The 26,969-nt window shown below is 37.3% G+C and overlaps 1 protein-coding gene across 5 annotated transcripts in view; it reads right to left on the bottom strand.

The window, feature by feature from the left end:
• CNKSR2 (connector enhancer of kinase suppressor of Ras 2) overlaps window positions 1-26,969 on the bottom strand; it is a 279,802-nt gene that overhangs the window by 9,638 nt on the left and 243,195 nt on the right. Inside the window, exon 21 of one of the 5 annotated variants that reach the window (XM_032840744.1) lies at window positions 1,090-2,845. The exons of the other annotated variants lie outside the window; for them this stretch is intronic. Within the exon in view, the coding sequence (XP_032696635.1) occupies window positions 2,841-2,845 (5 nt within the window). The 3' untranslated portion in view covers window positions 1,090-2,840. Of the gene's footprint in view, window positions 1-1,089; window positions 2,846-26,969 lie in introns of those variants that run through there. 5 annotated transcript variants of the gene reach the window in all.

Raw genomic sequence — 26,969 nt, 5'->3', positions numbered from 1 at the left:
ACAAAACGTGATGCGGTATACCAACGGGGCTCTTGAAGAAGCAAGCCAACAACGGATAATCATTTCTGGGACATGTTTTGGAAGGGAAGTGTGCTCTTTTAAAATTGGACAATGATGTCCTCATGGAAACAGTTGTTCCTTCCGCAACACAGCTGGGTAACGAGCACAGCAGACTGGGGAAAGCTAAGTCACAAGTGGGAGAGAAGGCTGGACATAGTAGCATTAGTCACTGGTTAGATGTGAGAGGCATTTGTTCTCGCGCAGCCGCAGAGCGCTCGGAGGCTTCCAGGCTAAGGGTGTCACGTCTGTCGAGCACTATTCTTGTCATGAAGGGCAATGAACATTTGCACTGATGCAAATGGGACCAGTTTCTGTGAATACTAATTTATGAGCACGCTATAATAAACAACTTATTTATATGTAAGGTGCCAATTAAACTTTTAATGGGTTCGGTGTAGACAGGTTTAGTGTTTCTCGGTTTTATGCTAAAGATGGTTATGTATTCAGGAGTTTACACTATAATTTGAATTGTCTTATGATTAAATATTAGAGCTCCTAATTCATGCTTTTATAGAAGCCAAGAGCTATGCCTAGCCTTGTAGAACTGGAGACATGGCAGTTTGCTATAGCAGAAAAGGAAAAAGGAGATTTTGAGAGCTGGCTTTTACCTGTTGCTCTGTACTCAAGCACCCTTTTCGTAATTAAAAGTAATTTACATCTTTGAGGCAAAATAATGGTGAAAAATGATTTTAAGGGAGAAACACCTTTCTTTTAAAAGAAGAGCTGGAGTGAATCTTTTCTAAAGAAGAACATGTGAAGCCCATCCTTGTTAAGAATGACCTTGTGCTTCATCAAAATTAAGTAGAGCCCATACTAGTGTCAGGCAATCCCTTCCACACAACAGGAAAGCACGCTTACTTCCAAGAAGATGTGCCCAAAGAGGCAGAACTGAAGTTGATCCTGCATTCACTCTCCGAGCATGTAGTTTCTGCCAAATTGTGTGGTTTAATGCCAGAAATAAGCAGTGGTTGAATTTTCTGGGCCCTATAGCAGTTTTGATGATGAGTAGTTCAGATGGCAAAGTCTTGGTATCCTTGGCATTGATTTATTGATCCACAGGGAAGGTTCTTTGAAGGACAATCACAGACATAAATGACAGATTCTAGATTTGCCCATAGAATTCAGAAAATTTAACTAGTAGAGACATGGAGGTCAAAGTACTTGGCTCTCAGGCAGGAATTCATAAAGAGGACAGTTTAAAACCAAAGCGAAGACACGATTATATTCAAAAATTGATGTGGAGTCACCATATGCCTTAACGAGAACAAACAAAAATTTTTTTTATCGTAACATTTTACTATTCTTCAACAGTGAGAATGACCCAAGGTGATCCTACTAATATTAAATGCGAACAAAAAGCTTTTCAATGGATTTCTAAATACTACAACCATTGTTTATATATATATACTTAAAAAACACATTAAAATGGTTAGAGCACAGAGGCAATTGTAAGGCAGATCAATGTGATTTTTATTCACAACACAAATTCCATTTGTGAGAAAGAAGCAGAGATTACTTCTCTTTGGATAGTTACTATCAAGCATACTTAGCAAATTATTTAGCTATCTAAAAAGATTTGATACCAACTGGTCATATTTTTATTTTTAAGTAATTTATATTTTTACAGGTATTCACATTATGCAGTACCACACACTGCGGCGACAGGAAGGAGAAAAAACATTTCCAAATACAATGTTAAATTATTTGTTCATTGCACAGTATGAAATATCCATTGATTAGCATTGAAATTATTACAGAGTGTCTTAATCCAACTAAATTAAGGAAAATTCACATCCACTACAGAAGAAAAATAAGCAATATTGAGCCATAGGGGACCCAGTTACATAGTATTAAATAATATCTGAAGCTAGTTTGAAAGACATCCAGACAAAATACTTTTTCAAAAGTGAGAACCACAGCCTATAGATTTGGAAAATTTTACAGAAAAAGAATAGCTCATGCCTGTCCTACGAGGCAATACCATTTGTATATAAGTGCCAAGAAATAAGGAGAAAGTTAGGATTTTAGCTGAGGAATCTAATAAAGCCTGGCATGAGGAATTTTCTTCATTAGTGTCACCGAAAGCAGTCTCTGTGTTGCACCTGAATACACTTGATAATAGAAGAAACATAGTAAATTTCAGAGCAGGGTGTGTATACCTTGCCTTAATAGGTTACACTTAGTTTAGTACAATACAGCACGTCAAGTTTTAAAAATGCAAAATACACTTAATACACAGAATTTGCTTCCTCTGCTTTGCCTTAAAGAGGCCACCAAGGAGTCCATTAAATAGCCAGGGTTTTCTAGTTATCGGAGCTGATCCCTCTCCTTTCCTGGTGTCAGAAGAATACAACTGAGGTGTCACCACACACAGCCCTTGCCCAGTCAGTACCCTTTCCCTTCCGTTCTCCCACAGAAATGGCAGTTTTCTGTCACTGTGCTCCATCTTGATGGGCTTTGATCTTATGCTAGTCCCAGTGTAGGAAGCTTGCATTCTTCTTAAGAGTGGCCTGCCCTTCTTAATATCCCTTTAGGGAGGCCCCCAATCCAACACACTTGATGATCTAAGCTTTTTAAAAGTCAGTTTTCTGTTATAAACAGCAAGGACGAGGCCATTTTAGTTGCTTGCAAGAGGTTGATGTTGAGTCTGCGCCGTGCCGACTCTCTCCGATCTAAATTCTCTAAACATTAGCTTATCAATCTGTGAGTCCAATGGGTTGAGTGCCAACAGAAGTGGATCCGATTTGGCATGGAGAGGTTCTACCAACTCTCGCAGTGTATTAGCCTAATATGATAAAGCAGTGATACAATATGATGAAAGACCTGCGAGTGCCATTATTTCCAAAGCACATTAGTATTTGTATTCGAAATACCATCATGCAATACCCATGAAGAGAAAAGAGAAAAAAATGGCTAGAATTGCATATGGTTTTAATACCATCATGTCTTTCTGTTGGCATGCAAGTCTACTTGGCCATAAACAGGACAGTTTTTGTTTTATGCTTGGTTATTTGGAAACGCGAACCTTATTATACAAAATAATTCACAGCGCAGATACATCTTTTCCCACTTCTATGCTTGCATATGCACATCTGTAATTCTAATCAGAAAAGTTTATGTTCAAAGTATTCTCCATATACATGTAAAGTGATCAGTCTTCCAAGAAAATGAAACTGTATTTCTGTAGGAGAGCTTTCCTCGGATTTATCCAATCAAGAAGCTCGAGGAAAAATTTCCTGGTCTGCCTTCTACCTAACTGCCCTGATCCCTATGCGACCACGTGTTCATCAGTGAGACAGAAGAGCCCAGCTAGCAGGGCTCCAATGAGGAGGCCGCCCGCTGACCCATCCAAAGTGGAGAGAAGTGAAAAGCCCTCACAGGGTAAACACGGTGAAGTGGTGACTTTATACCTAAGCGTAAGCCATATGGTGAGGAATTAAGAAACAAGAGACCAAAATTTCTAAGTGATGTGGGCAACAAAGAACAATTGGGATAAAAGAAACTGTAATCTCTTTTAGTTCATTTTCTTTTGGGTTTGGGGAAATCCAAAAATTGTCATCGCGCACAAATCAGTCGTATTTTTTCTTTCTAACCTGAGGCAGATTTCTATCTCCAATATCCCCGTGGCATCCTTTTTTGAGTTCTATCAAGAAGGAACGAAGTGGGAAAGGGAACAGATAAAGCCTATTGTTCATTACCACCTCCCTTAGAAAATGGAAGGCTGCATTTGCTCATAGCATAGCATCTAGATAACAGGACACAGTGTAGTTCAGAAATCGGCAGAACTAACGTTTATTACATCATATCCTTCTTTTGCAGAAAAGGGGCTAAACATTAAGTAATCAGAGGGAAGTCAAATGAAAGAAAAGACAATACAGCATTTTAGAAAATGTTAGTCCTGGAACGCTAGCTCTGCCTCCCACCGCTTTGTTTCAGAAGGTCATGGAGTTTCAAATGGCAAAATCAGAGGCAAACTACCTTGGGCACAAGGTCGTTTCTAAATTTAAACTGTTCCTAATTTGTCTAAGCAATTCAAACATTTTGTAAGCTGTTTTCAGCACATCCCTCTTTCCCCCTCAGAAACAACGTTACACAAGGGGCTTAATTTCTAGTGCATTTAACCCACGCTGAACCTGAACAAGAGCCCTGAGAGTTAAGTCACATGTTAGTTACATTTGTGATAATGTTTCTTATGTGATTGCTGAATTCCACTCCGGGAGGCTGCAAACCCCTTGTCAGTGGAGCACCTGGCCAGAGTGCAGGATGGCGGGGGTGGGGGATGGATGGCCCCTCGGAGTGGCTACAGCTAGCTTCCCAGTCCGGACAGAGAGGCAAGGGAGAAGAGAACTCCTTAGGGAAAGGTGTTCGTTCCACTAGCGGTGGTCCGGACGCTGGCTATCAAATCTCCGGGGTGGAGGTTTGCTTGTTCAACACAGATTTCGGGGGCCTACCTCTAATCTACTGGATCAGAATTTCTGGGCAAGGAACTCAGGAATCTGCATTTAGAGCAAGCAACCCTTTTGATTCTTACGCCAACCGCCGTCCCCAACCCCGCTATAGGCCAGGCACATTGGGATGGGCTGCATCGGGGCCAGGGCGGGATGGACAGACGGCAATTTTGTACCGCGTATACGCATAGTTTGTAAGTCGCGAGTGCTGCCAGTATAACACTGTGTCACCCCTCACACAAATTCAAGGTTTTTTGCTGAGGAACTGGATGCAAATATCTTTGTCTACAGAGAATACGGCAAGATAAAAGAGGCCTTGGGTAAACTGCTTGAATAAATTCCTCTAAGCTTTATTTTAAGGTAGTGTTAAATAGTTCCTCTTTATTTTTGAGGCACATGGAATGACTGTAAAGTTACTTCCAGGCTCAGGGCCCCTGAAATCACTGTCTGCCCCTGCGTTAGGAATCTGCCGGGTGAGCAGCAGCCGGGGCAGACAGGCCGGGCAGCTCTGTGGGATTCGTGTGTGGCTCATCTACGGGGAATTTCCAGAACACAAACCAACCCGCTTCGTAAATGATACTGTTCCATGAAAGCCTACCCTGGACATCCGGAAATCTCATACTTATATGTGTCTTTAACTTTTCCAAGTCTCTTTCTGGTTCTCAACACCCTCTCTCTTCTCTCCCTTTGTACTTCCCTTGGACCTTCTCTCCCTCCCTATTTCTACCCTTCTTTGCAGCTGACAACTTCATTTATCCCCCAATAGTCACAATATCTAAACCAGTTAAAACTGATTTATTATAATAAGACTAATTTTATTCCTTTTTGAAAGAACAGGTGGAAATTACATGTTCCTTTTAAGAAAACAACAAAACCTGGGGCACCTGGGTGGCTCAGTGGGTTAAGCCTCTGCCTTCTGCTCAGGTCGTGATCTCAGGGTCCTGGGATCGAGCCCCACATCAGGCTCTGCTCAGCGGGGAGCCTGCTTCCCTCTCTCCCTGCCTGCCTCTCTGCCTACTTGTGATCTCTCTCTCTGTCAAATAAATAAATAAAATCTTAAAAAAAAAAAAAAGAAAACAACAAAACCTTAAATTATATGGCTCCTGATGGTTTTGCATTCTTTTGGCCAGTATCCTAACTATAAAAATATTCTCTACTTCCTGCTATTAAAAGAAACTTCACTACTTAGCAGTCTTTTAACCAGTTACATTTTGAAACAATAGCAGCATTCTATCCTGTCCCAAGAAAATCAGTAATGTTTCTGTTTGACATGTTACTTAACAAATATTTATTGAACTTCCATTCATCACTGAAACCTCCAGTTGTGAGGCCACCAGCCCAGCTGGTTAAAAAGAAACAGATCCTGTTTCCCTGTTACTAAACCCCTTGAGATTTGAAAGGTGAACCCAGAGGTAATACCACGTTGGGTCATGTATAAGATAACTTATTGCAGTCTGGATCCATTTCCTATGCAAGTTCTTTACAGACTGTGTCTATGAAACGATTGTTGAGGAGGATGTTTTTTCCCTTTTTGTTTCATAAATTTTAAAAAATCTCCCCACTAAGAATCATACAAATAATAAGCAGAAATAGAGATTCTAGAAACGTAAGTTTTAGAAATGTAATCAGCCTTCTAACAGTGAGCCTGCAGGGAAGAGCTGATGATCCTTCAATCAAATACCTGAGAATTAGATTATGGGGTAAGCACATAGGCACGAATACTTGCAAGAGAATGATCAAGTTTGAATTCAAAATAGGTGACAAAAATCTTTTTCTTAATGAATGAAAGAGAATAAAAAATGGGAAAATGGAAATAAGTGCTTAAGCTGCGACAGCACTTTGAACAATTCCCACTTCTGAGTTCTAAGAGAAAATTTGGTTCCATCTACACCATTATCAGTGGTATTGAGGGCAAATTTAAGGGCAAGGTCCCTGATTACTGGTCTTAAGTGGCTTGCAGATAACAAAGGTCACCGAGAGCAGACATCCAAGCAACCCTGGAGTTCCCAGGAGAGTGGGAGCGTTTTGTGTGCTTAAAAAAACAAACCAAAACATAAACCAAACTTCTTTAACATTATTATCTGGAGCCTCACCTTTTAAATATTTATTCAGATTCAGGTTTTTCCTTTTTGAATATCTAACATCAAGAACTGATAATCGGTGATACTTAGTGTCAATCTTGAAAGAGTGGGCTGATGATATACCTTGGTTCAGAATGTTCCAACCAAAGACACTTGTTAATTGTGAGGGCCTGTTTTCTTGTAAAAGTTGAAGTTCAAAAAGACAGGATATCAGATGTAAAAAAACTGTTTGCTTATTTTTTATTTAATACCATAGGGGAAAGGAACTGGAAAGACTATTTTTATTTTATGAATCAGAAGTAAAATTTTCTTTCTTTTTTTTTTTAAAGATTTTGTTTATTTGACACAGAGAGAGAGAGAGAAAGAGAGAGAGAAAAAGGGAGATCACGAGTAGGCGAGAGGCAGGCAGAGAGAGGAGAGAGAGAGGAGGAAGCAAGCTCCCTGCTAAGCAGAGAGCCAGATGAGGGGCTGATCTGAGGACCGTGGGATCATGACCTGAGCTGAAGGCAGAGGCTTTAACCCACTGAGCCACACAGGCGCACTGGGAAGTAAAATTTTCATGACAAAGTATTCTTTTTTAAATAAAGTGATAAATAGTAAAAGGTAATATATTTTGTTCTTATTCTTAAAGCACTTATGGGGTCTTTGATTAGCAATTCCAGGTAAAATAAAATATTTGATAAACCTAGCCATAGGCAAAACAGATAAGGAAATACTGTTTCCAGATAATTAGAATGTTCCTATAAATTGCTAAATCACAGTTCTATCCTTTGTGTATAATTCACAGGAGACAGAGTATTTCCTTATGAAAGTAGTATCTCATCTTAATGTACCTATTGCTATACTATGACATTAGCATGCATTTAGGACTTAATTAGTTATTCCAAGTATACCACCCATTCTGTTTTTTCCTACCTGCATGAAAAACCACTTTTTGAAATAAAGACACATCCAAAGTACTCTCTAAATGTAACATCTATTAGCAACCTTTGAAGAGGTCTTTTATATTTAATAGTCACAGAAGTACTTGATATGTTAATTCAATTTATCAACAGTTTATTTTCAATGAAGTGTCTAAAGATATTTCAGAAAAATGCACTCTGGAATTTGGCCATGTTATATTGTCATCCAAAATATCACCAATCAGACTTTAAAATAGAAAATGGGAGGGGGGTGTGGCTCCAGAGTGGCTCAGTCAGTTAAATGTCTGATTCTTGATTTTGGCTCAGGTCATGATCTTAGGGTTGTGAGATGGAGCCCTGTGTCGGGCTCTGTGCTGGGGCTGGAGCCTGCTTAAGATTCTCTCTCTCCCATTCCCTCTGCCCCTCCCCCCCCAAAAAAAAGAAAATGGGAGGAGTTCATTTTTATAGACATGCATTATTCAGTGAGGATTTAATGGGTACCTATGGGTATGTATACTATATCAAATGTTAGGATAAAAATACAAAGATTATGGTCTGATCTCAAAGAGTTCATGGTGTAGTTGAATGACCCTTTCTCCATTTCGGTCTTAAAATTTTATAGTTAAGGATTATCAATAAAATTAAACTCTACTTTATGAAATACAAATATATATATACACATATAGACATATTTAAACTCAACTGTATGATTATAATTATATAATTACCCTAATGTATATATGTAATCATAATATATAATTACATTAATAGTATATTATATGGACACATTAATTTAAATTGATTAAATACATTTGGAATACATAGAAAATATGAGTATTTGAAGTTTAGGGCACATTTAAAGAATGGTTAAGTTGGTGCAGCCACTTTGAAAAACTGTGGAGATTCCTAAAAAAATGAAAAATAGAGCTATATTATGACCTTGCAATTGCACTACTGGGTATTTACCCCAAAGATACAGATGTAGTGAAAAGAATGGCCATCTGTACCCCAATGTTCATAGCAGCAATGGCCACAGTCGCCAAACTGTGGAAAGAGCCAAGATGACCTTCAACAGATGAATGGATAAAGAAGATGTGGTCCATATATACAATGGAATATTACTCAGCCATCAGAAAGGATGAATACCCAACTTTTTTATTGACATGGATGGGACTGGAGGAGATTATGCTGAGTGAAATCAGTCAAGCAGAGAGAGTCAATTATCATATGGTTTCACTTACTTGTGGAGCATAAGGAATAGCATGGAGGACATTAGGAGAAGGAAAGGGAAAGCGAATTGGGGGAAATCAGAGGGGGAGATGAACCATCAGAGACTGAGGACCCTGAGAAACAAACTGAGGGTTTCGGAGGGGAGAGGGCGAGGGGATGGGTGAGCCTGGTGGTGGGTATTAAGGAGGGCACATATTGCATGGAGCACTGGGAGTGGTGAATAAACAATGAATCTTGGAATACTGAAAAAAATAAAATAAAACTTAAAAAATAAGATGGTTAAAACATTAATGTCTATATGTATGTGCTGAGTTTTGATGCTTACAGTAGACTTTAGAACTGAAGGGGACCGTAATGTGCCACCCCAAAATATGCCACTTTGACATCAGGATTATTTTGAGCTGAAGGTAATTAAGCAGCAGCAAACATAGACACACCTTTGGCTTCTCCTGATCTGCCTAAAAGCAGGACATAAACTTCTCTTTATGAAGATATTCTTCCTCACCTCTTCTATACCAGGAGAAGAACACTCTTATCATTGGAGAGAGAAAACGGACATTAAGATGGGTTTGCACAAAAAAAAACCTTACTAAAGTAACCTTTATCTTGCATTACTCTCCCCCATATATTTACTTTTCCACAATTTATGGCCCTAGAAGCCCAATTCCCTTTCCTTGATCTTGTTACTTCTCTATAATTTATTGCCCTTTGTTAAAATGGTATATAAGCTTCCAGGTCTAACTACTTCTTTGGGTTTTCACTTTTTTTCCGTGAAGGTGTCTGTACAGATAAAAATTAAAGTGCTGACATAAGACAAAATTTATATAGCTTTTTTTCCTGTTAATCTGTCATTAGTTTAATTTGCAGGCCCCAGGCAAAAAACCTAGGAGGGTAGAGGAAATGTTTTTTTCCTACTCTATAAAACATTTAGATCACTCTTAAACCATTCCATACTAATTCATCTACATTTTAAAATATTTTTTTTAAAAGATTTTATTTATTTGACAGAGAGAGAGAGACACAGCAAGAGAGAGAGAGCACAAACAGGGGTATGAGAGAGGGAGAAGCAGACTCTCTGCTGAGCAGGGAGCCCGATGTGGGGCTCGATCCCAGGACCTGAGCCGAAGGCAGATGCTTAATGACTGAGCCACCCAGGCACACCTACATTTAAAAATATTTCATAGATAAAATTATTTTGAGGTTATTAAAATATTGTATTAAACTCCAATGAGACAACCTTAATAAAAAGACAACCATTCCTGGCAAATTTTCTTTCAGCAATGTGGATGGATGGCAACTTACTGGCAGAATGGGCTGCTGTTGCAACCTATTCTTTATTTTTAAGATTTTATTATTATTTGAGAGAGAGTGAGAGAGAGAGAGAGAGCATGAGCTGGGGGAGAAGCAGAGGAAGAAGGAGAAGCACACTTCCCGCTGAGCAGGGAGCCTGACCTGGGGCTGGATACCAGGACCCTGGGATCATCACCTGAGCCAAAGGCAGAGGCTTAACTGGCTGATCCACCCAGGTGTCCCTGTTGCAACCTATTTTATGATTAGGAATTATTTATTTTAGGATAATCTCTAAAATTCTCATTTCTGTGGTACATAAACAATGAATCTTGAAACACTGAAAAAAAATAAAATAAAACAAATAAAATTCTCATTTCCAGATGAAATAGCTACAGAGGTAATATAGTTGGAGTCTGAGACATGAACCCACTATAGGAAACAGACTTTTGTATACCAAGTACTTTAGATATGAATAATTATATATTTTTAGAAGATTTATTCCTTTATTTTATTTTATTTTTTATTTTTTTTTAAAGATTTTATTTATTTATTTGACAGAGAGAGATCACAAGCAGGCAGAGAGGCAGGCAGAGAGAGAGGAGGAAGCAGGCTCCCTGCTGAGCAGAGAGCCCGATGCAGGGCTCGATCCCAGGACTCTGAGATCAGGCACCCTATTCCTTTATTTTAGAGAGAGAGAGAGAGAGCGCGAGTGGGAGGGGCAGCGGGAGGGGGAGAGAAAATTTCAAGCAGACTCCATGTTGAGTGCAGAGCTTCACGTGGGGGGCTCACTCCCATAACCTGGAGATCACGGCCTGAGCTGAAACCAAGAGTCTGATGCTCAATTGACTATGCCAGCCAGGCGCCCCTGTGCACATTTTTAATTTATGAGAATTTTCTTTTTTTAAAAAAATTCATTTAAGGGCGCCTGGGTGGCTCAGTAGGTTAAGCCGCTGCCTTCGGCTCAGGTCAGGGTCCTGGGATCAAGCCCCACATTGGGCTCTCTGCTCAGCAGGGAGCCTGCTTCCCTCTCTCTCTCTCTCTGCCTGCCTCTCTGCCTACTTGTGATCTCTCTCTCTGTCAAATAAATAAATAAAATCTTAAAAAAAATTCATTTAAGTAATCTCTATACCCAACTTGGGGCTTGAACTCACAACCTAGAGATCAAGAGTTGCATGCCCTTCCGACTGAGCCAGCCAGGCATCCCAATTTATGAGAATTTTCAACCTCTTCCACAATCTTAGGTGGTTATAGTAAAAGGATATAATTGAATCAATCATATTCACTCTGGATGATAATTGGTGTGATGTAACTCACTGATGAGAACTGCCAATGGGGTGAATGGGTAAGTGATACTGACACAACATTTCATCTGTTAGCATATCTGGTCTGCCAGAATAAAAAGGCAAACTGGGACCAAATAGATCTCAATTGGTTTCTTGTCTGTTTCTTTCGGTGTGTTCTTCTATGGTACTTCCTAACCCATTTGTGACATTCTCTTTGCTACCTGATAAGCCCTCTAAAGAGCAGCTCCAGTTTTATCTAAACCGGAAGTGCTTATGTGGCTGAGTGGTAAAAATGTCTTCAGGACACTGATTATACTTCCATGACCCAACCTATTTGATTTGTCTATCACACTTGACTTGATTGCTCCAAATTGGACATTTTGGTGGAATAAGAGGTAAGGGTATCTGCTCCTGGGGAATGGGGGTTGTAAAGATACACTTAGTATGTCCACTCCATTAGACTCTACTCAAACTAAACAAAGGACTTTGCTCTATATCCTCTGCCAAGTTGCTGATCAGCAAACGTGGTCTGCGATGGATAGATTTTGGTGCTATGTGGATTGTACGACTGCCCAAGTTTCTTTAGTAACCATACAATCAATGGCACAATTTAATTCTTAAAAATTTGATCCAGAATAAATAAAAACATATATATTTTTCAAATTAGCAGTAACAAAGATCTTTGTGAGCTTTTGCTATATAGAGTCTACCCTATCTTTTTTTTTTTTTTTTTAAAGATTTTAGTTATCATGGGGCATCTGGGTGGCTCAGTGGGTTAAAGCCTCTGCCTTTGGTTCAGGTCATGATCCCAGAGTCCTGGGATTGAGCCCCGAGTCAGGCTCTCTGCTCAGCGGGGAGCCTGCTTCTCCTCCTTTCTCTGCCTGCCTCTCTGCCTACTTATGGTCCCTGTCTGTCAAATAAATAAAATCTTAAGAAAAAAAGATTTTAGCCATCTATTTAAGAGAGAGAATGTGAGAGCAAGAGAGAGAGAGAGAGAGAGAGCACGAGAGCACAGGTGGGGGAAGGGCAGAAGGAGAGGGAGAAGGAGGCTCCCTGATAAGCACGGAGGAGCTCACACAAAGCTGGATCCCAGGATTGTGGAAATCATGACTTGAGCCCAAGGCAGATGCTTAACCAACTGAGCCACCCAGGCGCCCCAGAGTCCACCCTATTCTTAGTCTCATACTAAACTCATATACTATGCTCAGAGTACTGCCATCTTCCTATCGGTGGATTACTTCTTAAAAAATGCCATTCAGTATCAGCTCCAGTATCATGACATCCCCTGAGACTAGGTGAAGGGAAAAAGTGGAATTGATATGCAAAAGTGAGTGGAATAATAAAGTATTTTCAACAAGAGTACATCGAAACACGTGTTTAGGTGGTGTATGCCGGGGTGTGGGGGAGGTTGGGGAGTAGAGTAAGAAAAAGAGTCATTCTTATGTTAAAAATTGAAAGACATTATCTCCTTTCATGTTGTAACATTGTTTATGATTATAAAAGCTTGAAATGGATGTCTGCTTACTTCTTCTGGATGAGCTTACGATATTACAAATAGTTGCAATATTTATTCTCCCTCTTCAATACCTTCTAAATGTTAATGCCTTGCTAGTGATCTCCTTGGCATACCAGCCTGCTGTTTTGGATCATTTCCTCATTAACAGCACTAGCAAGGATGAACTGTGCGCCAACTACATTTTGTAGCAATAAAGACAACCTTTCCCAGCAAAACAAGGTCAAAGAGAACATTCAAGAGACATGTATAAGAGCCTAAAGTTGTATCATAACCGTTCCTTATCAGAATACTTATTTTTCTTTACCTCAAACCTGTTACAAATCTAATTTCCCAACTTAATCAGTAATATTTTCATATTCTCTCTTATTTTTCAATCTAAAATAATTACACCATAAACTATTCACATAAATTCCCTTTGTTAAAGTCTTCCGAATATTATGATATTCAAATTAATACATTTTTAGGTACTCAAAATGTATTGTGTACATAAGAAGAAACATTTTGGTAAAAACCACTATAAAATCATGTTTCTTAGAAATACAGCATGGATGTAAACAAATTAGCACAATCATCCATCTTAGTAAAAAACTCAGAAGTTAGAATACTAAATATTCAAACTCCATCTTAGTTGTCTTGAAATTATTGTTTATTACATTTTGGGTTAGCAAACTCATCTTGTATTTGGGATGGAAAAGTATACACTCTATGAACATATGCAGAATACTTTTTAAAAATGCTCTATTATATAGGAGTTTCATTTTTTCCTTCCTGAAAAAATTATATAGCACTTACCCTTTTAAAGAAAATCAGTTTTACTAAGGAATTAGAGATATGCTGACTCTCAGTGTTCTTATAGACAAATACAAATGTCTTTATAGCCACTGCAAAAGGTTTCCAGCTATATCTGTGTTTAACATTTAGCATCTCATGTTGAATTTCACACTCATCAGTGTAATTACAGAAAACTAGAACCATACAGGGACTTCATTAGGATGATAGCTCATTTTGCAAAATCCAAATGTTTGAAATGTCAGAAGGTTCTCTGTATCATATAACTTAATTTGTACTCAAATATAGCAATGAATTGCTAACTTCCTGCTAATGAACAAAACCCAAAAATCCAATGATATTAATCAATTTGTATTCCACTCATAAATTAATTCATAGCACTTCATGGTGCTAGCTTATTTATAATATTCTGAAAAATATTGAAGCCAGGCTTTAAAAAAAATTCCTGTTTAGTTTATTTACATTAAGACAGGGACCCATGCTACCTTCTCTGGGATTAAAAAAACCCCATCAAATTAAATATATGAATTTGTAAGGATGTGCAAATCAAAGGGTAAATTTGGGCTTCTCAAGTTCCACTTAAGACTCCCTTACCATCTCTTTTGATGGGTGCCACTGGGTGGGGGGCATGGAGCAGAGACTGTAGTGATAGCAGCTATGGTGTAATTATCTCCTAAACAAGTATGAGCATCGAAGAACTGTAGAACTCTGGCTCTTTTTGTGATACTGGTTTTGTGTGTGTGTGTGCGTGCGTGTGTGTGTGTGTGTGTGTGTGTGTAACCATGTTACTACCATAATAAGATAAAATTGAAAAACTGAAAACAAGAATACATTAGAATACAGTAGTACTGGTGTGTGTCATCTTCCATAGGTAATTCATCAGCTCTATCTGGATGTGCTGTATTGGATTTACAGTGATAAATTACACCAGTCCTTTCTTGTTAAATCCATGTATAGTTATGATCAAATTTCCAGAATAACTTTTCTCACATAGATTTTATTGTGAGCAAGTGAATAACTAATTTAAAAGAAACTAACACTGGATTTAGAAACAAATTCACACAATCCCACACTAAAATTAAAAGGAGCATTTTAAGATGACCATCACGAGTACATTAAATGTGTTTACTATTAGATAACATTGTCACATAATTTGAAATGAAACATTACTCTGTAGTAATTGACTATGCAGAGTATACACCATAAACATACACAAAACCAGAACCTGACCAAGGAAAATGTCATGATGACATTTTCTTTCTCCTTATTGTAAACCTTCAGCACAGAACTAGAAAGCCTCTTTTCTCTTTGTGGAAAATCAATGTACTTCAAAAGCAGAAGCAGAAACTCTTCTTTAACAAAACAATGCCCTTTAATTATAGAAGGCCTCGGTTCCCAAAGCCTTAGTTTTAGCCATACTAGGAATGGTTTCAGATCTTGGTTGTGTGGGCAAATCTGGTCTCCATGGTAATGAAAAAGTAAGCCTGGGAAGTGTAAAGAAGTGTGGTACATTGCTTCCCATAGAAACAGACAAGCTGAAATCAAATGCAGCTTCTGGATTTAGCGCTGACAAAGCCTGAAGCTTCAGTATTCTGGTACTATACCTCAGCTGTTGCCATGGCAATCTGCTAAGGAAGGTGGGTTACAGATACCCACACCAATTAACTACTAAAATGTTAACTCAAAAGACAGCTCTGGGTTCAAAGTAGTAATTACTCTCTAGTTCTGAATTTGGTTTTATTAAACAGGACCCATGAATTTAATAGAGGCATTATTGTTTTCACAAACTTCGTATAATCTAATTAGAGTTCCTTTGTAAAAAATCCTAAGAAATAACCCTGAATAAATTTTACTTCTTCTTCAATTTAAACAGTCTGTAAACATTCTGAAGGCCAATTGATTTAGTTTGTTAGCTTGGTAATAACAAGGAGTGTGATACCAACACATTTCTGTTTTGCTTTCTACTTTGTAAAGTGCTTCTACATACAATATTTTAAAAGAATATGCAGAAACTGGGAGATTTTCACTAGAGTTCACTTTGGTAATGAATTTTCATTTTATAATACCTACTGCATAGTACAAGTGAGAAATCAGAAGTTGGAAACAGATGAAGGTGTGAATGTTGCATTTGTTAATAGTTCCTTGCAAGGCACGTGAGCTGACTTTTTGGATTTCTAAGAGGTGATAGGAAGTAATGTTTTATCATGAGAGAAAACCAAGTAACCTACAACATCTCAGACTTGGCATCTGTGAAGAGGAACTGGGAAGATCAGTGGATCTCCCCACTGTACTTTCCTTCCACTCCCTACGTCCACCAAAAGAGTAAAGAATAAATATATAAGAAGATTCTTTGGCTGATTTCATAAAAAGAAAGATATATTTAGATTGTTTTGGTGAATATGGGTAAAAGAGAACTTGGAGGGAAAATCTGCAATGAACCTGGGCTGCCATGTGAGATACTTTCAAATTGGTCTCAAGACTTAATTCTTTGCAAGTGGTTATTTTTTCCCTAATATCCCAACATTGGCACACATGAGCTGTGAAAGGAATCCTGTCAAACTTTAAAATATGAAACAAGAGTTTTGGCTCAGGGGGTGGAACTGTTTCACTGTCGACAGATGTCAAGGTACTTGATTTTTGGATTCTGATAAGTTAAAATTAGAAGTACACAGATTGCAGTAGTTAGTAATAAAAGGTAAAGTGGTGCGCAGGTTTTTGCTATACTTGATGGAGCATATTAATGGTGATCCTGACCTGCTGTAATAAAACCTAAATATTTTAGTTTATTTTATATGGGTCTGGTGTGTGTGTGTGTGTGTGTGTGTGTGTGTATGTTCGTGTACATACATACATATATTGAAAAAGTAAACATTTTGCTCAATTTTAACCTGAATTAAAGAGATGCATCTGAGGGGGCAGTAAGTGGTTGAGAGCATTTGCTCTGCTGTCAGGATATCTTAGCCTGAATCTCAGCTCTGCTGCTCACTAGCTGGGAGTCCTGGACCACATTCTTTAAACCTCATCTAGAAGATGAGGACAACACAGTATTTACTTCTTAGGATTGTTGTAAGGATTCAGTGAGTTATATCATGCAAGGACATTAGCTAGCAGTTAGCACTCATTGAAAAAAGTTAGCTATTATTTGGATAGATATCTCTTCAATAAACATACGAGATTTAATGAAATGCACTATACTACAGATATATTGGCTTTCCATCAGGGAAGGCAATTCTATTTTAGTGTTGTTTCCATGTGGAAAAATATCTTCTCTCTCTTCATGGGAAAAGAATGAAAGATCCAGATTTATGGGCATGCCTGGCTTCGCAGATTTTATTTCAAGTCCAGACTATGTAGCATACCTTTATAGAAATGATAAATCACTAAAATGTCTTTCATTCAATAGACAGGCATAGTTCACAGGAAGGAAAAATGAGTTTTCCTGAGACACCAGTGAAAGTAAAGGACAAATACGTGGTATTCAGTAATTCTATTCAGAGTGTCCTTGATATTATCTTTAAAATTATTTTATTCAAAGACTGGTCTGTTAATGATGCTGCAAACCTGAATGAACCAGGTTAATTGAGACTGACTTTAGAGCTGAGGTAGCAAGTTAAAACCTCTTCAGCTTTCACTTCCTTGTAATACAAGTTATGTCCATCAAATATACTTCACTGGACAACTGAAATATGTAATAAATCATATTAATATAAGTGGGATTTATTTCCCTTATCAATGGGTATTTCCCTCTTGCAATTAGATAGCTTACTTTAAATACTAATGTGGCAAAGAATTCTAAGTGTTTTTTCCTTCAAGATGCAGACATAAAAGTGAGATATTGAAGACTGTTTTGAAATAAGTGTCCTCTGTGTTGGTTCTTGCTGTCAAATCCAAAAACATCACACATTTCAGCTTGTCATCATGGTGAACCATGTCGCCTCTGAAGTGTTACAGCTTTTCCCTGATTCCAGTTTCCTCTCCTCTCTCTTCCGCTATGTCTAATCTTTGATTTCAAGAACACAGTCCCCTCCTGAATTCACTTCCTTATCCAATCTGGACCACTCTGACAAGACCCGTCAATTCCCTCACCCTCTCAAAAATGCACTACACATACACTTTCCAGTAATCAGCCATCTGCTTTCTTACTCCTACATGGCCACTAAGCAATTCTGGAGAAAACTGTATATCCATGCTGACTGGCACCGTTCTAAATTTGTTTTCTGATTTTTGGTCATTCAGGGCTACTTGATGGATCTCTTAGTAGTGCTTGGTTAGCTCAGTTTCCTTTTCCCCATTGGGGGGTGTTCTAAACTTCCATTAGAGTCTTCAAGCCTTACTCTCTACCTGTTGATTTTCCATTAGCAAGTAACTTTTTGCCTCCACGTTTGCTTCTCTCATCTGAACTGCTGAAATACTTTTCTAACTTGAAATAATTTTTCTAATCCTATCTCTTATATTCTCCCACACCAATACATCTTCTACACTGCCATGAGAGTGACCTTGCTGAAACTTACATCTGATTATATCATCTTCCTAAGGAGATCTCCATAGGCTCTCCATCATGGGTTTTTTTTTTTTTGTTTTTTGGTGGTTTTTTTTTTTTTTTTGATGCAATCCAAATTTCTGGTATGGAATACCAGGGCCTTTATATTCTAGTTTTAGCATAAATTTTTGTCTCTCTAAATCATTTATTTCCCATTTCTGCCCTTGCTGATGCTACTTTTTTTTTTTTAACCACATAGCATGCACCCCCCTCGCCCCTTTTCCTCTTGGTGAAATTTTACTTATCCAGCTCAAATTTCACAGCCTCTGTGAAACATTGCCTTATTTTACAGGGTAGAAATAATCAAGACTTTTAAAGTGCTTTTGTGGAACTTGGCTTGTTTACCTTTTAAAATACTTAACATGCTATACTGTTGCATTTGGATGTTTTTTCTCTCCCACTAGATGATAAATATCGATTATGTGATTTTTAAAAAATATCTTTTTCACTTAGCAGAGTATGTACTCAGAACACTGTGGCTGCTCCATAAATATTATTTAAATTGAATTAAATTACTAAAATGCATTTTAACTTAATGTCTTAGAATATGAAATGTAAGCTGAACACTGAATAAAGAGCTCTACTGAACAATTGGGCAAGGTGTTTTACCTCACTAGATTTTCAATTTTAGTAAGAAGATCTACATCAAATCGTTGATGTGAACTATGTGGCAGAGGAGAGAACCTTAGGAAGATAGGTCACTGAGGTCAAAGAACACTATTTATGGCACTGTTATGTCAAGAAAGAATGATCTAGACCTTATATGAAGTGATAGTCTAGCCACTGCTACAGGATATTTTCTTTGAATGACCTAGATTGTCAAGTTATTCATATGTCATCTTATTAGGAGTAAATGACGTGAGTCAGAATCTTACTAAGACTGAAGGTGAGTTTTTAATTGTAAATATAGCTACAACTATACTTTCTAAAAGTCCTCTGTTGATAGAGGCTGATTAGAAGGAACTACTGCAAAAGAAAAAAAAATCTTATCACCTTGCTATACTGAGGAGGTGTTGGAGGGGGTTGTAGCCAAAGTGCTTGATATGGGTTTACTACTATGTCTAAAATTTAGTCTTTAAGATTTTGAATGGCTAGGTTTCTGTACCAGAGGGATCAGAAAAAATAGATACTACTAAGACATAGCCATTAGTAACTATTTCACCATTTTAAAATGCCATATTACATACCTATTCATCTTGGCATTTCCATAAAATATTGAGAATTTAACAGAAAAAGAGCAGCCAAAATTTACCCAAAGATCTCAGTGATTTACCCATTTGTTCATTCCTTTTTAACTTTTAGGATATAACATACTTTTATTCTAATAATCTTTGAAAGCTGGATTGAGATCACCTTCATTCTAAATAAACATTCCCCAATCACTAAAAATATCTTATTTCTTGTATCACTGGATCAATTAAGTGGTTTTTCTAAAGATTCAGTCACTCATTAGAGATGACTATAACATAGGAATTAGTATTCTACCTTTCTCAAACCTAATGGCTTATATCACTCAAGCTTCCATTTAATTGGTCAGTAACTATTTGAATTATGAACTATTGGAGGTAATATACAAGCATGTCAGATACAGACAACCTCTGATTTTAAAAATTGAGCAATGGATAGAATAAAACTTGGTTAGGTAAATAAATCATTAATACGTCATAATTCTTCTTAATTTGGAAAGCAATGGAACAAGTCATGATTGGAAACTCAAGGGCATCCTATTTCTTTTTATATCAGAAAAAAGATTCCAGATTGCTCCCATTCTTTAGCCATAAGAATTATAACTTTATAGGCACAATACTCATCATTTTAACTCTGCTAAAAATTGCAAATATAATAAAGTGTTCTGGAATTTTTAGTCATTGGTCAGATATATGCTGTGTTAAAAACATCTGGTTTATGACTGCTTTTATGATTCACCTTTGGGATGTTAACCAAGCCCTGTTTAGTAGGTTTTCGATGACTGTCAAGTAAAACAAACTGTATTATGTCTTTTTTCCTTCTTTTTCTTTCTCTTTTAAACTTAAGACACAGTGAAATAGAACAGCTCTGCATTTTGTGAAAATAGTTTAACTGGCTTAAAACTCCTGGTTTGTTGTCAATCATCTCAATATACTAAGAAGATATTTCTGAATATCAGTAATGCATAGAACTTCTTTACACATTTCATAAATTGAACACTGTGATTTGATATCACCAGTGGAAATATTACTGATGTTTAAACAGTGGGTCACTCGTGTAATCTGCCTCCTTCATTATCACTGTTGGGGTGTGTTTATTAAACTCTAAAAACCTGAAAGTTACTAATAAATGCACTGCTCAATTTAATAGGTGGGATTGCTAAATTTTGGCTAGAATTATAAAGGAAAAGTTATTCCATTCTCTTTTTCATTCTCCACATTACAATTTATAAGAAACCAATTCTTGGACACCTATGTCTTTCTTCTTCCAATGGTATACACAGTACTTTTGTAAGCTATAAATCCCTAAAATAGTTGTATTTAGTATTTATTTAGTCTTGGTTCCATAACAATGAAGAACAGGCTATAAACCTTGTTTAGTATACACATGATCAATGAACTATAGGCATGTAATTTTTGAAGGGCTAAATCTAGTTCTTTTGTTTTTACTATCAGATATGTTAATTATTCAGTTGGGAGATACAGCTCTGGCTTTGTGTGAAAATTTCAAGGAACATGGACAATGGAACAACATTACTTTTCATTAAATCACATGCTATAAACTCTTACCATGTGTTCTCTAAAAACCATAACAAAGAGATCACCTTCAAGAAATAACCTTGTCCTTTATACACAGGCAGCACATATCTAGCACTGGACCACTACAGCAAGTAATCTAATAAACAGAAATATTCAAATGTCACCCAATAATCTTTTTACAGCATAGACTGATAGTGTAGTTTTTTGCTACCAACACTTTACTGTTTTATAAAGAGAGCTTAACATGAAGAGGTGTGAATGTAACTTGTTTCTATAATTTGAAGCTATAGGGGCTGTGAGTTGGGTTACAATGTAGAAATGATAATTCTTAGGAAAGACTGAATTCAGTTGACCAAGAAATATGGTTGATCAGGGATAGGACTCTGGTCTAAAACAGTAAATTAGTAGAAATCTCTGTTATTCTGATTTCTTTACTCTTACTAACTTTTGTAGACAGCCAAGGTCTGTATGGTTCTAATACTCTATGTTGACACATTCAGGTATAAGTTGAGGAATGTAACAACAAAGGATTAAAAATTCTGCAAAGGTTGTAATGAGGTCACCTGATTTTTATATCTACTTTCCCCCTTATTTGCAGAATAAAAGCTGGTGGGTCAGTATGAAACTTTCTGAAGAGGAAAAAACAAATGATATTATGTAAGCTCTAATATTTTTGCTTATCACCAATATACTAACTATAAGAGGAATGCATTAAAATGAGATGAATACACGTAAGTAACTGCTGCATGCATAAAGCCCTGATTCTTTCATGAATCAAAAATATAAAGACATGAGTAAAATGTATTTGCGATCTAACATTGAACCACAGGGAAGAACTAAGCGGTACTTGAGACATGCAGGGGACCAGAAGAAGACCTAGAATTTTGGGGTTTTTCTTTTTCTTTTTAAAAAAATATTTTATTTTTTTATTTGAGAGAGGGGGAGGGAGGAGAAGAGAGAGAGTGAGAGAGAGAGAGAGAGAGAGGATGAGCAGTGGCAGAGGGAGAGGGAGAAACACACTCCCCATTGAGCAGGGCTTGATCCCAGGACCCTGAGATCACGACCTGAGCTGAAGACAGACACTTAAGCAACTGACCACCCAGGCGTCCCTTGCTTTTGTTTTTCTAGTGGTGAGGAGAGAAAACACATACTATTTCCTAGGTGATAACAAATAGGATTTTAAAACTTTAGACAAATACGAGTTTTCAATGGTCTGTAGTTTAAAAAAATGAAATTCCAGCAATACAAATGTAAACTGTTCCAATAAGTGAGGGAAAGGAGATGCATCTGAAGTCAAGGTAGTTACAAGGAGATTCCTTAGAAAAAACTATAGATGGAGTATCTCTATAAAAGAGGGAAGAGGAGGCTACTAGAAATGAACAAACAGAAGATACTGATTCCTTATAAGAAGAGTGTAAGGAAGGCAAATGTTCAGCTGAGGCTTCTGAAAAAACTGGAGACAGAGTTTAAAAAAAATAAGAAAAAATAAATGACACAAGAAAGTAGAAACATCTTGCTTCAAAAATATTTTACGCTTTTCCTACATGGGGAAAATTCTCCGTACTTAGGAAATTTAAAAAAGAAGTGCTTCTCAAGGTAAGAGACTACTAAGACCCACTTTGTGGTCTCTTTGAACCAGCAGAAAAATTTTAGAAACTGAACAAACTTTTTGGAAATTATCTCAGGGCCATTCTCAGAATCCCTCAAAATTTATTGCTTAAAGAGAGTTCTCCTATCCAAAAAACAAACCCAGCATGGATTCTACAGAGAACTAAATGATAGATCTGATATAGATACATGGAAACATTTTAGAATATGATGTGATTGGGAGGAGTTTCATTTTTAAATTTCAATGGAAGGACCAATGTGGATTCAACACAAATGGAGCATTTTAAACTCGCTTTTCCTTTCTGGACAGTATCTCTAGTTTGGGAGACAAGAGGAAAGCCAAGAGCAGTGAGCGTGTCCTGCATATGATTAAATTTCGCATGATATCCTTATGAATAAAGTACTGTAATAGTTCCAATGCACTTGGCGTGGGGACACTAAAAAGAAACAAGGCATACAGATGAAGGTCATCAGGACACTGAATTATCTAGGACTCGTGATAAAGTTAAGGTGGTTATATACATTCAGTTCTGAGATGAGACAACACAAAATATCTTAGATAATAAAATTCCACTGTATAGTTTTGGACATGTACAATGTACAGGGCACTGTGGTGAGAGCAAAAGCAATGCCATTACACTGAAGAGATCCATGAAACTTTAGAGATCGAAGAAACCATCAGGTTCAAGTGTCCCAATTAGCTTGGGAAGCCCTAACTGGTAGCTGGTTACTCAGCCCACTCTTAAACATTGAGTAATGGGGAGCCCACCAAACTGACAAGACCATTTATTCCATTCATGGGCAAGTGCAACCATTGGAACATTTCCTCCTCATATCAATCAAAAAGCTCCTCTGTACCTTGTACCTACTATGCCTTCTGAAACTTCAAAGACTGTCTTAGCCCTCTTCCACATGTCAGCCATTTACATACTTGCTCTGTAGTTTTCTAAGTTGTGATGTCAAGATCCGTGAGTGGAAAATTTGAAGAAAGTCAGCTTTCATATCAATACAACGGAGAATTTTTAATTACAGCTGTCCAACATGAGTTACCCTGCCTGGGGGCAGTAAGCTCGGAGTGCCTGAAGTATCCAAGCAGAGTCTCAATAACAATTTTCAAAGTGTATAAAGAGTATTTCTGTATGAAGTGGGAAAATGAATATTTCAAAGTCTAAGTTCTATGTTGAGATGGCTAGTTTTTCTGCATATTTACATATAGCATGGCACATGTCATATGCCTTCTCTAGTAAAAAAACCAATTTATCTATTAAATGAATTCTTTACCTTAACATAAAGCATTTAAAATGAGTTCTATAGTATTAACCAGAGAGACACTATTCACAGTAGCACATACCCAGAAAATGTCCACAAAGTTGTTACATATTTAAAGAAGCATTCAAAGTAAAGCCGAACTTTTCACTTAATTATTCAGCAAAGATCTTCAGCATTTGTACAGAATTATCTTTGGAATGGTAAACATCTTTCCCACCTCCTGTGCCGGGGCAAAACTTCTTCCAATTATGTTACTAAAAGAGTCTTAGAACCCAGGATGCTAAATCAAGGGATGGCTGCCCAGCACATGCATACGGTGTAAGTCGACAATAGAGTACAAAGTGAGGGGTGGGGCTTACTGTCAGAGTTGGCAGAAGGGTTGTGTTAAAGCCACAGTGATTCCAGGCGGCCCTCCTCCCTATTCTTTTTAGAAAAGGCATGAAAACCCCCCCCCTGTGTACTGGTATTGTTAAAGAACAAGGAGAAAACAGCAGAGATGTTCAAGGTAAAAGGTATAAAATTTAAGTTCAGTGATATCAAGTTGTGGGCTATTTTCTCTCACCAAGAATCCTAAAGTGGATGACTGTTTTAGAGTTTCCATTTTCTAACTTCCAGAATAGACTCTAAATTAGGCCAACAAAAACCACAACAATAATTTAAGGAAAAAAATTGTAGCTAAGGAAGCCAATAAAGTCGTGGATGAGAAAATTTGGAGGTCTTAAATGAATAGATCTTAGGCATGAAGTGAAAATATTCTATGAATGATTTACCAAAAAAAGAAATAGCACAATAAAAATATCACATTCAAAACTGTGGAAAATTAGGGGTTATAAATGTGGAAGAAAGCGAAAAACGGTTTAAAATACTAAGGTTCAAGTTTCCCTAAAATAGAGAATCGAAATACAGTATGATTTTCTGTATTTGGCACTCTGCTAACACTGGTAGGTTTTTCTGATAATTCAACTCCATGTTAGTTGTGCTGTAAAATGAAGAAGCATCTTCTCAGTCATGAAAGGAATATTAATCTATGGTCAGTATATTACTATGCCAGTATAGTATTAGGGCCACTATCATATTATACTGACCATAGATCAGTATTCCTTTGATGACTGAGAAGATGCTTCCAAGGTGCATAGTACAAATCAATGAGGATTGTTGGACATCTGATTTGTGTTTGTCAGTATAGTTGGGCAACTGGAATGCAAGTGTCCCAACCATAACGTCTAAGGAATGAGCCAAAGATGAAATCGCTTTAGAAGTGATCTGATCTGATTCCAAGCAGTTTTATTAATTCTGCATAAGTGATAAGTACCTTAACATGAACACAGAATATATGCCATCTCTCAAAGAATAATTTTTATAAGATTATTATTTGGTTACTTAGGAAAGTGACTGGCACAAGACAATAGAGATGCTGCAAACTTTAAATTGTTTATTCTGTTTCATGTTATCAGAAAGACCTTTCTTATTTCTCGAAGACAATGCACTAATTTTTGTTGTAAGCAGACATATGAAGAGCTATGGAAGATAAACTCTTAAAAAACTATCTGGTATGTAGTAAACAAACAATAAATGTCAAATAAGTGAATAGGAATAAATGAACACATGCTTAGAACTAAACAGACTACATATTGCTAACAGCAAACCAAACAACAAGATGGACGCTTAGTTTACATTTTAGTAAGCTAAATCTAGATAATGAATGTTAGGGGATCAATGACTAAGAAAGTTAAAGAATTTGTAGCTCTGAACTGAATCCATGAGTTTAATAACTGTCATTCTTTTTTAAAAAAAGATTTTATTTATTTATTTGTCGGAGAGACAGAAAGAATGAGCAAGCTCAAACAGGGGGAGCAGCAGGCAGAGGGAGAAGCAGGCTCCCCGCAGAGCTGGGAGCCCGATGTGGGACTCGATCCCAGGACCCTGGCATTATGACCTGAGCCGAAGGCAGACACTTAACCGACTGAGCCACCCATATATCCCAATAACTGTCATTCTTATTTTCAAGTATTGTACAACTTCAGCGAAATAACTCAAAGCTGATTTCATTGGCATACTTTGTGCTCGTAATAGAAACATGTGCATATGAAATTGTCATATTACATTCCTGAGGTAAGAACCTTCTAGAAGTTATCAAGCATGAGGTTTAAATATTAAAATACTTTTTTATGACCAACTTCTGTATTTAAAATATATAGTAACAGGCACTTTCCCCCTTATTGAATGGCATAGTAAGAATATTTTTCCATTAAAGGAAAAGTTTCAGAGTATAACAGACAGAGCTATGGAAGACCAACTATTAGCACTAAGATGTGCTTATGGCCTAACATAAGAAAGGCCAGAAGAAGGGAGCTGGTGAGAACACTGGAAAAAATAGGAAGATGATTTAGTAGAAGGGTTATATAGTATTTTAATATTTCATAAGTATTTTAATATTTTATAAGTATTTTATAACTTAAAACCAGAAGCTATAGGTAAACTCTGACCACCAGGTACAGTGGTTCTGAAGCCCATCTCTTGAGTTCTAAATTCTAGTTTTCAGAGGTTAGACTTGCTATGCTTTTTACCTAGCTGTCTCTGGCTTAGCTGTTTTCAGTGCAGTGTTTTGGGATCATATGACATTACTGGAAGACCTTCCTTAAGAAGGCCAGGCAAAAGTCTTATGGCACCAAGGCATTAGGCAGGTTGGCCATGAGCTTCTGATACATGAGCATGGGGATGTGTATCAGAGCGTGTAAGTGTGCACGTACAGCTATTGTCATTTCTTCTCACATTTCTCCTCCCATCGTTTTTGAAAAGGTCAACAAGTAACTGCTGCATTTTCTAGGGGGACATGCTGGGATGGGGCCAGGTTCTGAGGCGGCATGGAAGTTTTGTCACAAGACTGTTGCTTCTATTATAAAGTATGGTCATTATCAAAAGAGTTTCTGAGGAAAAATTACCTTTTTTTGAGTGACAGGAAAAAGATACAGAAAGAAAACAAATTCATATAAGAATGAATTTTTAAAACCTTAACTTTGAACAGAAGTTACCTCTGGAGAGTGAGGAGAGTGGGTTGTTTTTTATTTTTACCATTGTTTTATTTACTTAGCAATAAACAAGTTATTACTTTTCAATCAAAAGAATAAATGAAAAACATGGGGAAACTGAGAAACTTCCAATCTATGTTTTTGGGTGCAATCCCGCTATGTCTTTATCTCCCACCTTCCAGTAGTTACTAAGCATAG

The sequence above is a fragment of the Lontra canadensis genome, unplaced genomic scaffold (genome assembly GCF_010015895.1).
Source record: "Lontra canadensis isolate GAN:19392208 unplaced genomic scaffold, GSC_riverotter_1.0 scaffold116, whole genome shotgun sequence".
Taxonomy (NCBI): Eukaryota; Metazoa; Chordata; class Mammalia; order Carnivora; family Mustelidae; genus Lontra; species Lontra canadensis.
The sequence above is the reverse complement of the archived record's forward strand: the minus strand, read 5'-3'. Positions and strand labels throughout refer to the sequence as shown.